Source organism: Anser anser (assembly GCF_964211835.1).
Source record: "Anser anser genome assembly, chromosome: 12".
Taxonomy (NCBI): domain Eukaryota; kingdom Metazoa; phylum Chordata; class Aves; order Anseriformes; family Anatidae; genus Anser; species Anser anser.
In genome coordinates this window covers 13,866,059-13,878,267 of record NC_139733.1, presented here as the reverse complement: position 1 = coordinate 13,878,267, position 12,209 = coordinate 13,866,059, and the positions used below count along the sequence as shown (strand labels likewise).

General features: G+C 40.8%; 1 protein-coding gene across 11 annotated transcripts in view; it reads right to left on the bottom strand.

The window, feature by feature from the left end:
* The window catches only part of SLC6A6 (solute carrier family 6 member 6), a 58,003-nt gene that overhangs the window by 8,439 nt on the left and 37,355 nt on the right, over positions 1–12,209 (bottom strand). For all 11 annotated transcript variants that reach the window (XM_083796178.1, XM_083796181.1, XM_083796176.1 and 8 more), the window contains 7 exons: positions 10,891–10,994; positions 10,653–10,777; positions 5,863–5,975; positions 3,343–3,480; positions 2,232–2,334; positions 1,228–1,328; positions 369–539 (listed from right to left, as the gene is read on the bottom strand). In XM_083796178.1, coding sequence (XP_083652304.1) covers positions 369–539; positions 1,228–1,328; positions 2,232–2,334; positions 3,343–3,480; positions 5,863–5,975; positions 10,653–10,777; positions 10,891–10,994 — 855 coding nt within the window. The remainder of the gene's footprint in view (positions 1–368; positions 540–1,227; positions 1,329–2,231; positions 2,335–3,342; positions 3,481–5,862; positions 5,976–10,652; positions 10,778–10,890; positions 10,995–12,209) is intronic.

Sequence of the window (12,209 nt, the reverse complement as noted above, 5' to 3'; positions counted from 1 at the left end):
CAAGCTCTGTGCTTATTTTGCGTCAAACAGAGCAAGTTGAAGCTCCTGTTCTCCACTACACAGACAGCCGTGCACAAAGGCTGTATGTTTGGTTATGTTATAGTCTAACTTATCCAACTGGTGAGGAAGGACAGAATGTTGTGGCCTGTTTTCTATACAAGCAGCCCTACCTTTTGCATTAAGGAGAGGTGAGGGCTACTTCATGTTACTTCTCTTTTCCTGGTTTATGTTAAATCTTCCACAATTGCTTGGAGAAATCAAATGCAAAGAGCCCACCTAGCCCCCCAAATGTGACTCAGCCCTGAACTCACTCTCCCACATGCAAGGCTTTCTCTGACGTGTAAGGAGGGGCTGCTGGTTTCTCTTACCTCAATGAGCGACCCATCTGACTGTATGATGCGGATGACCATCACCATAGGGATGCAGATCATGGAGGAAAGGGCAAGAACCCAGCCCAGGCCGATTGCCCAGTCAGGGTATGTGTAGACCTTGTTGTAGGTCAGTGGCTTGTACTTGGCCAAAGAAAAGATAAAGCACCCCTGTGGATAAGAAAGGAAAATTAAGTGAGGCTCGAAAAATGTTCAAAGCAGCATGGCCCTGATGCTATCACTGGCCCTAAGGAAGACAGGCAGAAAAAGACAGAGCTGACAGATACAATATGTATTTTAAACCAATAGGGGCATTATTTTTCAATTTAAATTATTAAAAAAGCATCTAACATCTGCTGGTAAGTAAACCGTTGCTTGACAATAGGGTGTTAAACGATGGTGCTGAACAGCTGCAGTACATTGTGTGTCCTTTTTCAGAGCTCAAACACTTGCTGTACATTGCAAGGAGCTTACTGGGATGTCCTTTCCAGCAAAGGAAATACTCCACAACGAGTGTCTGCCTCAGATGGGCAGTCCTGCCTCAGGACTTTTTGTTAAAATGGCCTAGTGGTTCTATTACTTAAATCAGAGACTGCTCTTTGGAGTGAGTTTTTTGTGTCACAAATGTAATACTTCGTCAATCTTAAGAAAAATCCACTCAAATGTAGACAACTACAATTGGGGTGAGCACAGCAGAGAGCTGTCACATTAACAGCTAACATCCGAGAATATATCACGCCTTCAGCAGCTCTTTGCAAATTGGTCTCTGAATGGAACAGCCTTCACTTAAAGAGAAGCATTAAGAAGAGGCTCAAAGCTGCCACATGGAAGACTTGAAACAGCTTGTGTCAGTACTCACCACACAAAGAACTGGTGTGATCACAATCCAGCTCCACTTCATCCAGGGACCAGGTCTGTATCCAATCATATCCTCAATGGCATCATAAATATTATCAGCGCCTGTAAGAGATAGTGAGCATAGTTATCACAGTATAAAAGCCACCTAAGAACTGCAGAATTACAGCTGCCTTCCTAGGCACCCCAAGGGGTATTTAAAGGGCAGACAAGGGTGTCAGACATATTTCTTACATTGCCACAGCTGCGAAATTCAAGATTTTTTCCTTCAGAAGCCCATTATTTAGATGCAGGAGCACAATGCTTATCCCTCCTGCCCCTGTCATGCACACACTTCTCTCCCCAAAGTCTCACTGAACTTGCCAGGGGAATCGTCACAGGAAGGACACAATAGCAAATGGTACATCCTGCTTCTACAGAAATTTGACTGATGTAAAATGAAGGCTTGGTTTGTTTTGCTTTTTTTAAGAAGATGGAGTACAGGTAGAATCAGGGAAAAGACCAGTGATAAACAGCAAACATTTTCTGATCATTCCTAAGCTACCATCTCAGGCAACAATGGAAACTACTGTCACTTTGGTACTCAGCCTCACCTAAAAATAACAGGACAGAATACACTCTTCTGTCAGCTTTCTTTTTGTATTTTCTATTTAGTTGGCTTGGCCCTTGCAGACATTGCAGCTTTGAAAGGAAATTCTCTGAGACAAGCACAAATTTTCATGGCTGGCCAGACTTTCAACTCTCATCTCTAAACTTAACACATGCAAATGCTTAATTGTGCTTTTATTAATTAGCAATAGAAAAACACTCATTTTTGTGTGGAAAAACACTGGAGGCTGGCTTCATCCCAGATGCAATTTTATCTCCAAGTGGTCAGTGCAAATTTATATTAATGGCATGTCTCTGCTGCTGGGAAGATGATTCAGGGATGGCTGATGATTAAACGTTTGGCTAGCAAAATTGTCACTAACTCATCCAAAAGTATCAGATGAAAGGGTTCTCACTTACCATAAACCCAGGCTACAGCAATACATTCAAAGAATGCAACCCACAAAAGGCATACACCACTAGCTGCATAGTAGTCAAAGAGTTGAAAAACATACATGCCACCCTGTAAAAGAGAGACACAATTTATTAGGATCCATCGGGAAAAAGACCTGAATACGTCAGGCCCAGCTCTCAGTAAAATCTATGAGCATATTTTAGTGACTGCTGCCTAACAAGCAGAAATATCAAGCAAGTAGGTAAGGTAAATACCTGGCAGTACCTTCCCCAGGGAATATGCTTGTTTACTATAGGAAACATTCTAAACAAGATGATGATTAAACAGAATTAAGCCATTTAGTATAATCTACTGAGACACTTAAGTCTTTCCTTCTTAAAAGTATTTTAGGATAGGCATTTATAGAAACAAATGACGTAAAGAAACAGTAGGCCTTTTAACATTAGCACCTCCAAAATACTAAAAATGCTGAGTAGAAGAACTTATTTCATTGGGATCTTTCTAATTCTATTTATTTACACTATACTGCTAGGCAGTTTGCTCTCACTACATTGAACCGTGCATACCTGCATTTTTACTTGAAAAAATGTTTGTTAGGCACCTCTGTTAAAGGTGCTATTTCAGTACTTACAGTCATCCTCTTCCAGTTGTTTTTAACATGTTGCTTTAATTTTATTTTGAAAATAACACAACAGTGCAGCTACTAGAACATATTCCTGTCTGATTTATACCAGAATAAATCTAGGGATATTTACTCGATTCAAATCTGTGTAGCTAAGACAAAATATGCACTGGATAGATTCTTAATCTGCTTTACTGAAGCTTCCCTATGTGTTTCATCATTTAGAACCAGTTGTTAATATTCATACTCACGTTGATTAGTACTTAGATCAGAATGAAATTAATGAGAATTCATTTCTCTGTTCCTCAGACTGAAAAGGGGAGGATATGTAGCTCCCTTTCAAAATGTTTTCAGATCTAGGGATGAAAGATACTCTGTAGATCTGAAGAGCACAGTTCCTCTGAGTGGCTAATTCTGTGCAGTCTGATTCATAGCTAAAATAGGTCTAAAAAATGGCTAAAAAAAGGGCAATTTTCAGCATTGCTGTTACCTACCTCAGTCACCATAGTTAGTCCCAGAAGATAGCTAAGGAAACATACTATAGCGATGAAGATTTCCCGTCGGTAACCCTTCCTTAGGAAGGATGGGTGCAGATCAACTAATGACGTGATCTGTCCTTCAACTTCAACAAACTAAAGGGAAAACAATAAAGAAATGTGAATTGAAAATTATCCGCCAAGCATTTTATCCTAGCTCGTAATTAAACAAATGCTCCACAGCATTTGTAACTGTACTCTGTGGCAAAATGCTGCTCTGAATAAATGAATTAGAAGCTATTCCTTTGTAACCCAGAGGTTAAAGTCTGGGGGTAGTTTTCAGTTTTGAATAAGCTTTCAGAATTGATGTTCATTTCCTAGCATCCTTGCAAACTACTAAAGGGGCTTTGTAAATTCAAGCCACAAGGATAAAGGAACTTAATTTGATGACAGGAAGGCACTTATGTGGCTTTTATGTTGTAGCTGTTCCAGATGAATACTTGATGTATGCTAGAAAAGAGGCAGAGAGAAAACACTCAAAAAGCCTAAGCTGCCCAAGCTAGGAGAGTACCTCTCAGTCTTTTTTTGATGTGCCAGAAAACCTCGCAGGTACTTTTTAGGTTAATTCCACAACTGGATATAATTCTATTCTTGGGTTAGCTAGAGAAAAATGCAGCCAAGGGAAAGCAGACTTTGATGTGAAATAGCAGCCCTTCTTGACTGAACTTGTCTTTTCTGAACCGGTGAGCGGAGTTCCTCTGGCTGAGGTTCTGGGGTACTTTGTCAACAATAAGGGATCTCTTGATACAGTTCCCATACAAAGGCTTGGTAAACTATTTGCATTGGTATAATAAAAACGAAGCCCTTAATAGGTTAACTAAAATCTTACTTTAACTAGCTTCATGATAATTGCATTTGTGCTAACTTGTCATTTGAAAACTACACGTAAGGTGTACAACCTGAGCTAATCAAATAACCAAATTTGAAAAAAAAGTTCAAAGTTTATTGACAACCCACTGAGAAAAGTGACTGCTGAACTCCCAACAATCAAATCTGAAGAAAAGATCATTCAGCTATTCTCCACTTTCCATCTGGCAAGGTACAAAAGCACTAAGTTTACTGAAGAAATGAGGATACCATGGAGAACCTAGGCTGCCTCTGTAGAAATGATCTTCACTCTAAGTGGATCCATTATCTTACAACCGTTTACCATGGGCAGTCTATGAAATAGCATTATTTCAAGAATTTTTTCTTACCCTGTATCTATATTGCTTTTACAGTGCCCAGAAGTGCCCTTTAACAACTCTACCCTCTTTGACCACGGGCTGAAACACCTTTTTGGAAATACAGACTGTCCAGCAAATACTCCACCAGACTCTGGTGCCTCCTGTCTTGTTATTGTGACTTCTGAAAACTGGTTTTCCTTTTAAATGCAACCCTTTGGGCTGATTTGATCTTAGCCTGCTCTAGCATTCCAGAAACCTGCTCAACTACACTCCAAAAAAAACAGAGGGGTGGAGGAGAGAAATTAAGCGCTGCAGTTAGTTTTAATCATTCTACGCACTGAGCTTTTTAAAATTACTAGACAGCTTCCAATTTGCATAAGCACAGACTTGTTGAACCACAACACTGGGAACTTTTAAATTCACTTTGGAATGATTGAAAGTTGTTCACTAGAGTTCAAAGATAAGACATGAAAAGCAATTTAGGGCAAATGGAGTATCAAAAGTGTAAGAGACAACAACTGAGTAAAAATCCATTTATATATTTCCCTTCGTACAAGAAAGGATTTAGGCTAAATAAAAACTTCACTCTTAACAAGTGGGTGCTTATAATCATAGCTATTTTCCATTTGAGTGCAGAAAGCTGCCTGTTGCCCTGAAAACTTCAGCAGTTTTGAATGTGTAGTTACTGCATAACCCTTTGCCACATGCATTTCCTTGTAAGTGGACTTTCTAGAAATGATTTACAGGTTCTTTTGTGAAATTTAGTCCAACATTCCTATAAGCAACCAGTGGGAAAAGTAACATAACTTCTTGAACTAAACTTCCTTATTTTTCACATTCACTGATTAATAGCAGTGGGTGCTATGTAATTAGTACAGCTGAAAACTTTCTGAGATGGTTTCTGTCCCATTCAGAGGCACTGAATGCACACTGATGATGTGAAAGTCAGCAGGATCCCAAGCTCCTTGGCACCTCTGAGCCAGGGCCTTCTCCAAAGTAGGAAAGTACTGCACCATCACCAAAATGGTGGTATTGGCGGACCAGACTGAGACTTGTATTTAGGCTAGGGAGAACTGTCCTAGTCTCTTGGATTCCATTAGCTTCTGATGACAAAGACTTGCTCAGCAACATCGTGCTGATTATCAGTCAAGTCACACATTCATGAAATGTAGCCCCGGCATCAAAGAGCAACACAAATTAATTCCTCTTAGGCAGTTAGAGGTATTCTCTTCTAGGATTCATGTCTCTCTAACCAGATTTGCCCAGTCAGCAGCACCAAGACCACTCCACATCTCTTACCCATTGGACTAACCTGGCTATCCAGTCCAAGCAACAGAAGCATAATAAAAAAAAGGATTGCCCAAAAGGTGGGCAGCGGCATCATGGACACAGCTTTGGGGTAAGCAATGAAGGCCAGGCCTGGACCTAGAGAAAGAGAAAATAGGAAAGGGGGAGGGGAAGGGAAGAGAAATAGTAAATACCAGCTCTTTGGTAAAGGTAGCCACCCTCAAATGCAGGAATGCCTGGTTCCGTTCAGATAAATCCAAACGCGGCTGGAAATACCAGAAGTGAAACAGTTTGGCTCTTTTATCTGAAAACGAAGCACGCATGACTACAGCAGAAACCACAGGCAAACCCCCGAGGCCATTACTAACTGATCACCAGTTTTAACATCTGTCTCAAACATGCCAGTAATGGAGGTGGTCCTACACCTGCCCACGTGGACACAGGACGGTTTTGGGGGTAGGGGGAGAAGGGGTGACCCAGGGGAATGGCAGAATCCCACTGCTAGCCCACGCAGTCACGATGAAGATGGTGATGATGAAACCCTTTTGCATGCAAGGAAGGGACTGTGCTCCAAAAATTCCCTGGGATCTTCACTAAAGCAACCACTGCCTCTCTCTGGATGCAAACTCCAAACCCAGCAAGGCTTTTCTAGAGTGGGGTTTGCACTCCTGGAGACAGCTCCTTTCCTTCTGCAAACCCTCACTGCTGCACTGAAGACTAGTCCTAGTTATATCAGCTGTGGCCCCTGAATAAAAAAAAAGCCTCCTGCTGTTATGAATTGCTGGTGTGTAAAATCTCTTCCCCACACTGGCACATTGTATGCCCCTATCCGGCCAGCCTAGTTAAACCTGCCGCAGTGACACTGAGTGTGGCCAACATCAGCCACAACTGCAACAGTCTGGGACCACCAGTGGGCTGGGACCCGTAGCCTGGCTTTTCTGCTCTGGAAACCAAAGGCTTTTTGGTGAGTGCTCATCACTAGACTGGGTCCTCTCTGCGCCATGGGCCGGACGGCTTCTCACTCATACCCACACACCGAGCATACGTGCAGTGCTCTCGCACGCTGACCTGCAAAGGCGCTGTGCCTGGAGCCAAGTGCTATCAGCTATCGCTTCTGAGAGCTTCTAGCGAGAGAGAAGGAGCCCTCTCCAAGTGGGAGACAGGAACACGGGCAAGCTGGCATTTACGGCAGGCTCTCAAAGTGGCCGTAGAAATTTTGTGAATTTGAGGGCAGATTTAAATTCAGATTAAACCCGGGAATGCCTGGCTCAGCTATTTGTTTTAAGGAGCCTTGAAGATCGGCATTTTCCAGGATTTTGAAGTGGATTCAAGTAATTTTCAACGGGAAAAGGAATTATTTTAACTGCTGCAGTGCGGGGCCAGGAATCTCATCTGTGATCTGTACAGAAAAATCTCTAATACTGCTCTTCCTACCTCCCACTTTTCCTTTCCAACAAGAAATATGGAAAAAGAAGCAAGAGAAAGAAGTAAGAAAAAGATGATTTTTTTTTCAAACTAAAGAAAACTTTAAGTCACTGAAAGTATTTGAAGAGAAATAAATACAAATTAGCCAACAATTGAGCAACTAATTTTATTTAAAATGAAACACAACTAAGATTTTATATGACAGAAGATACCAAAAATTGGTGAATGTCTCAAATTTGTGAGGGGTTTGCTTTTTCCCCCTGATTCAGTGGGTACAGTAGGTCCTCCCTCAGGGAGAACTGCTACCAGATGGCATTTGCCATCTGTGCAGTTGATGAGACAGATGTAAAACTGTTCTCCTCAAAACTTGCTGTAATTCTCTACGCTTTGGCCACTGAAAGTGTCCTTGCACTGTGCTACTGTCAAAAAGCAAGTGTCCTTCCTAATCCCTATTCTAGCTTTGACTTTCCTTTGAAACTAAATGTTGAAATATAAAGAGAAAAAAGTCTATATGAAAGAAAATGTTCCTGGCATCCCCTTGAATGAACAGAAATAATTTAAAATCATATTTAATTTGAAACTCTGTGGCTCTGAAGGATGTTTTGTAAAAGTGAACGCTTGTGGCTGCTGATAAAAGCCAATTAGGACTGCCATGATCCTATCCCACTCACTGCCTAGGCACGGCGGGGGATGCACCCCAGGAGCTGAAAACTGCAGAGGCAGAAGCTGGGCAGGGTATCAGGAAGGCCAAGGCACTGTAGGCAGGCCTGCTTCATCAGAATTTGTTTGCAAATGGGATTTTTAAAAAGGCAGATCTTGTGCTGTTTTAACACTGATCATGTGGTAAAATATTCCAGTCAAACAGAAATTCAGTGCAGATTAAATTGGACTCACTAGGACTTTTCTTGTGCCTACACCGCTTTGCTTTCTCCCTTTAAAAGTATTTTGGGAAAAAAATCAAGTGCTATTTATTAGAAGTCTGATTTCACTTGAAATTCAAATGGGATCTAATTTAACTCTTGTATAAGCCTAGTAAAGCCAGTAGAAGCCAGCGGGAGCCACCCCTTGCTGACTGGAGGGTGGCCCGGGAACGTTATTACAAGGCTGAATTTGGCACAGGTTAAAAGATGTGGCCATGAGATTCTTCTAGCAAATTTATTGATGTTCCCCTGGCTTGCAGGAGGGCACACAAGGGAATAACTGGTGTCATGCATAGATCAGGAGGGATTTAACTCTCCGGGCAGAGACAGAGGGAAGCAGTAGGCACTGGTCCTGGGGACAACGTCCTCTCCTCAGTGCTATGGCCAAGCAGCAGTGCCTCTGCTTGCCTTTGTTCTGACCCAGGGGAGTGGTTCTGACTTTGTGTCATGAGAAAACAAAAAGAAAAGGCCAAAAAAAGAGGCTCAAACACCTGCTCAGTATCTTTGTGCTGAGAAGTCAGCTCCAGCTGCTGGATGGGGCAGCAGTGGCAGTGAGAGCTTTCTCCACGGCCCCACATGGGTCCTTGGATGCCTGTCCCAGCAGGACCAAGTGGTCTGCAGTGGCTCTGCACTTGGTCTCTGCTGAGGGAGGCAGTGAGGAAGGCCATGGGAAGTGGTTTGGATAATCTGAGTAACGCTTACTGTCAAGTAAAAATCTAGTTTAGGATTTAGCTAAAGACCAGCCAATGATGGGCAACCCACTGAACTGCTGAGATGGTTGCAAAGCCTGGCCACTAGCAATAGGGCTTAACTGAAATAAACTAGAAAATCTGAAGGAATTGACAACAAAATATGCAAGAAACCAAAAGCTAAGTGTGGAAGCTAATCAGTGCCCTCATTGTCCCAGCTATAAAACTGGGATTATGATATCAATCTCCTTTGAAAAATACTTTTTGAGCTGTTGATGAAAAAATGCTATGTAAATACTAAGTTCATTAGTTAATTTGCATTTAAACACTACTTAATAATGCAGTGTTACTATAAAATTGTTTAATTCTTAAAAATGCCAAGCAACAGGAACATAGCTGACTGTTTATCAGAGATGTAATTAATCAAAATTAGAATAAATATTGACCAGAAAAAAAAGAAAAACGATGTGTAAATACTTAAAAATGCTACTGTTGGAATTGATCCACCTAGATAGGAAAAAATGGGGCTATTTATGATTCATTCAATGAGATTATTCCTTGCATCCTGTTTTCAAACAAAGCAATCAACTTCTGATCAAAATAAGCATTGTGGCCAAGAGCGTTAACTAATTGCACTTGCGAGAGGTATGCCAATTGCAGCCACCCAAGAATCCAGCGGTGCCACCAATGTCATTGGTTTTTCATTAGCTTTTGTGAAGTGAGATAATTTTCTTAAAGACTTAACTCCCGGAGTCATATGATTAGAAGTTATATATAGACTTTTCCTTTTTAAGAGCAAGTTCCCAGAGAAAAGCTTTGAAATAATATGCAGGTGAATTAAAATTGCTCAAAAAAATCAGAAAGAATTGCCAAAAGTGCATTCAAATGACATGATTATTATTTGAATCTCATTAGCTTTAAGACTGCCTCACAGCTGTTGAGGCCTGATTCTTTTTTTTTGAGTGGTAATTCCGATCTAACCTGCCTGTTCTATGTGAAAATACCTGCCCTCATGGACGAGACATCCACAGAAGAAAAATATCATCTATTCTGTCTTAGATGCATTCACATACTATGAGGATTTAGCCTTCTTCAGCTGCATGTACATAGCTAAACATTAATGGGAAGAACACTTCGGAAATAAGGGAAAAATAAAAGAGTATATCCAGTTTCAAAATGGACTTCTCACAATTATATAAACCTCATTCTGAAGCTACAGAGGACAAGTGCAGGACCGCAACAGCTAGAGTTACTGTGGATGAAATGGTCCACAGAGCCCAGGAGTTCTCCAGCTCCTCTGCCTTTCAGTGAGACTTGGGAATACATGTATGTCCCTTCAAAAGGCCAAAATAATATTCCCACTGCAGCGCTCTGCTGTGAGCAAGCAAAACTAAGCTATAAAAAATATATAAATACTGGCTATTTGCATTGAATGAAAATAAAGGTAGTGTGAGAAGAAGGGCGGAATAAATTTTCAAGTCATAGATAATGGACCCTAGATAATGGTGTGGTTATCGTAACTCTAATCTCAACCCAAATGGATTAGCGCACTATGAAATGTGTTCACTGCCCTGTTAATCAAGAGAGAGTAAGTAATACAACCCCGCTAACCGTCACTGCTCTATATGAAAGCCCAAATCAACAATGTGCTTATTTTTCTGGAGATTATGGGAAATCTTGTTCTGTTTTTATTGCTTAGATGTTAGCTGATTGAGTCTGCAGAACTTTGCTCACACGCTAGGCGGCAGTGCCCACCACCACTGCCACCAATACCATCGTACCTGACTCTGCCACATCAGCAATGTTCACCCCTTGCTCTTGTGCCATGAAGCCCAGGACGGAAAAAATTGCGAAGCCAGACACAAAACTGGTACCACTGTTCAGGCATCCCAGCAGCAAACAGTCCCTAAGTCACACATATGTCATGGAGCAAGTTAATTAAAAAAAAATTAACCCATTGTCCCTACTTTATTTACATCATTTAGCTAAAACACTAAACCCCCTTGGATGGAAACTTGCCTATAGCAGTTGTATTTGTACTTGTTGTAGCTCCCCAGGGAAGTCATTGCTCCTAAGCAGATTGCATATGAGAAGAAGATTTGTGTCCCTGCATCTATCCAGACCTAAAGGGAAAGACAGAAAGACTGTTATTAACAGCATCGTTGCACTCCAACACTCAAGACAAACACAGAGTTCAAACTATGCAATATCAACAAAATAATTGCTTCCATTGAGGGTGATAGCTACAGGATCAGGGAGGGAGGGAAAGAGAACATCACATTTGCAAATTTGGCTTTTGAAGGGAAAAGAGAATTGTTAGCATCAAGAGCCCACGAGAACATCAATTCTTCAATAGTTCCTGTATTCCCTCCCCAGAGATGCTTAGTATTTCTAGTCTCTTAGTCACTCAGCTGATCCTTCCTGTTGGCGCAACAATAACTGTGTTTCAGCGCAATAGGAAATACAGAAGTATTTATAAAATTTCTCATTTCTGTTTTTACTCATTTCAGTTGGAATAAGCTGACAGTCACTAAACTGAGGATGTGAACAGCTTGAGAAACACTTTCTTTTACTTAGTTTGTTTATTTTCTTAACTTTCTGGTTGTTTTTGTAACTGTTTAAATGCAAGATAAAAAGCCATAGGGGTGTGGGGAAAACAAGCAAAATACAATGTACTTTATAAGATGTGTATCTGACCTTGGTCTCATGATTCTTTCTCCTGATTATATTTAAAAAAAACATATACAGAATTGAATAACATTACACTATGAACTTCTAGCTTAGTAAAAACATAGAAAGACAGCAAAATGCATCCACCGAATTCCATCTGTACACTTCTTTCTGTTAATGCAAGCTTGCTAACATCATTAGAAACCACCAAGGAATCTGAATAACCGAGAATCAAGACTGTAGACCATTATCTCCTCCCTCCCACCATTGCTTTCCAGCACCTTCCTGACTGGTATCTCCTTGGAGATGACGCTTTTGCTAGACTGTGGGAAGGGGCCTGCCAGCTCACACAAATCTCCTTTAAACTATCAGCTAATACTATGGATTTAGGGCTAATAGTAGATTGTAAAAGTGATAGAGTCCCATAAGATATGATGCATTCATAAAATATAATGTTTCCTATAAAGAGGGTATCATGTATAGAGGGCAAGATGAGAATAACAAGATTTCCACAATGTTTCATTCAATTACACTTTTCCTACTTCAGTTATTATTACCATTGAAGTTTTATTTTAACCAAATACTCAGTAGTAAGAAATAGCAAAAAAAGACATTATTCTGTCTCATTGTGATCATCATTTCATTATTTTCAAGGATCCCTAGTTTTC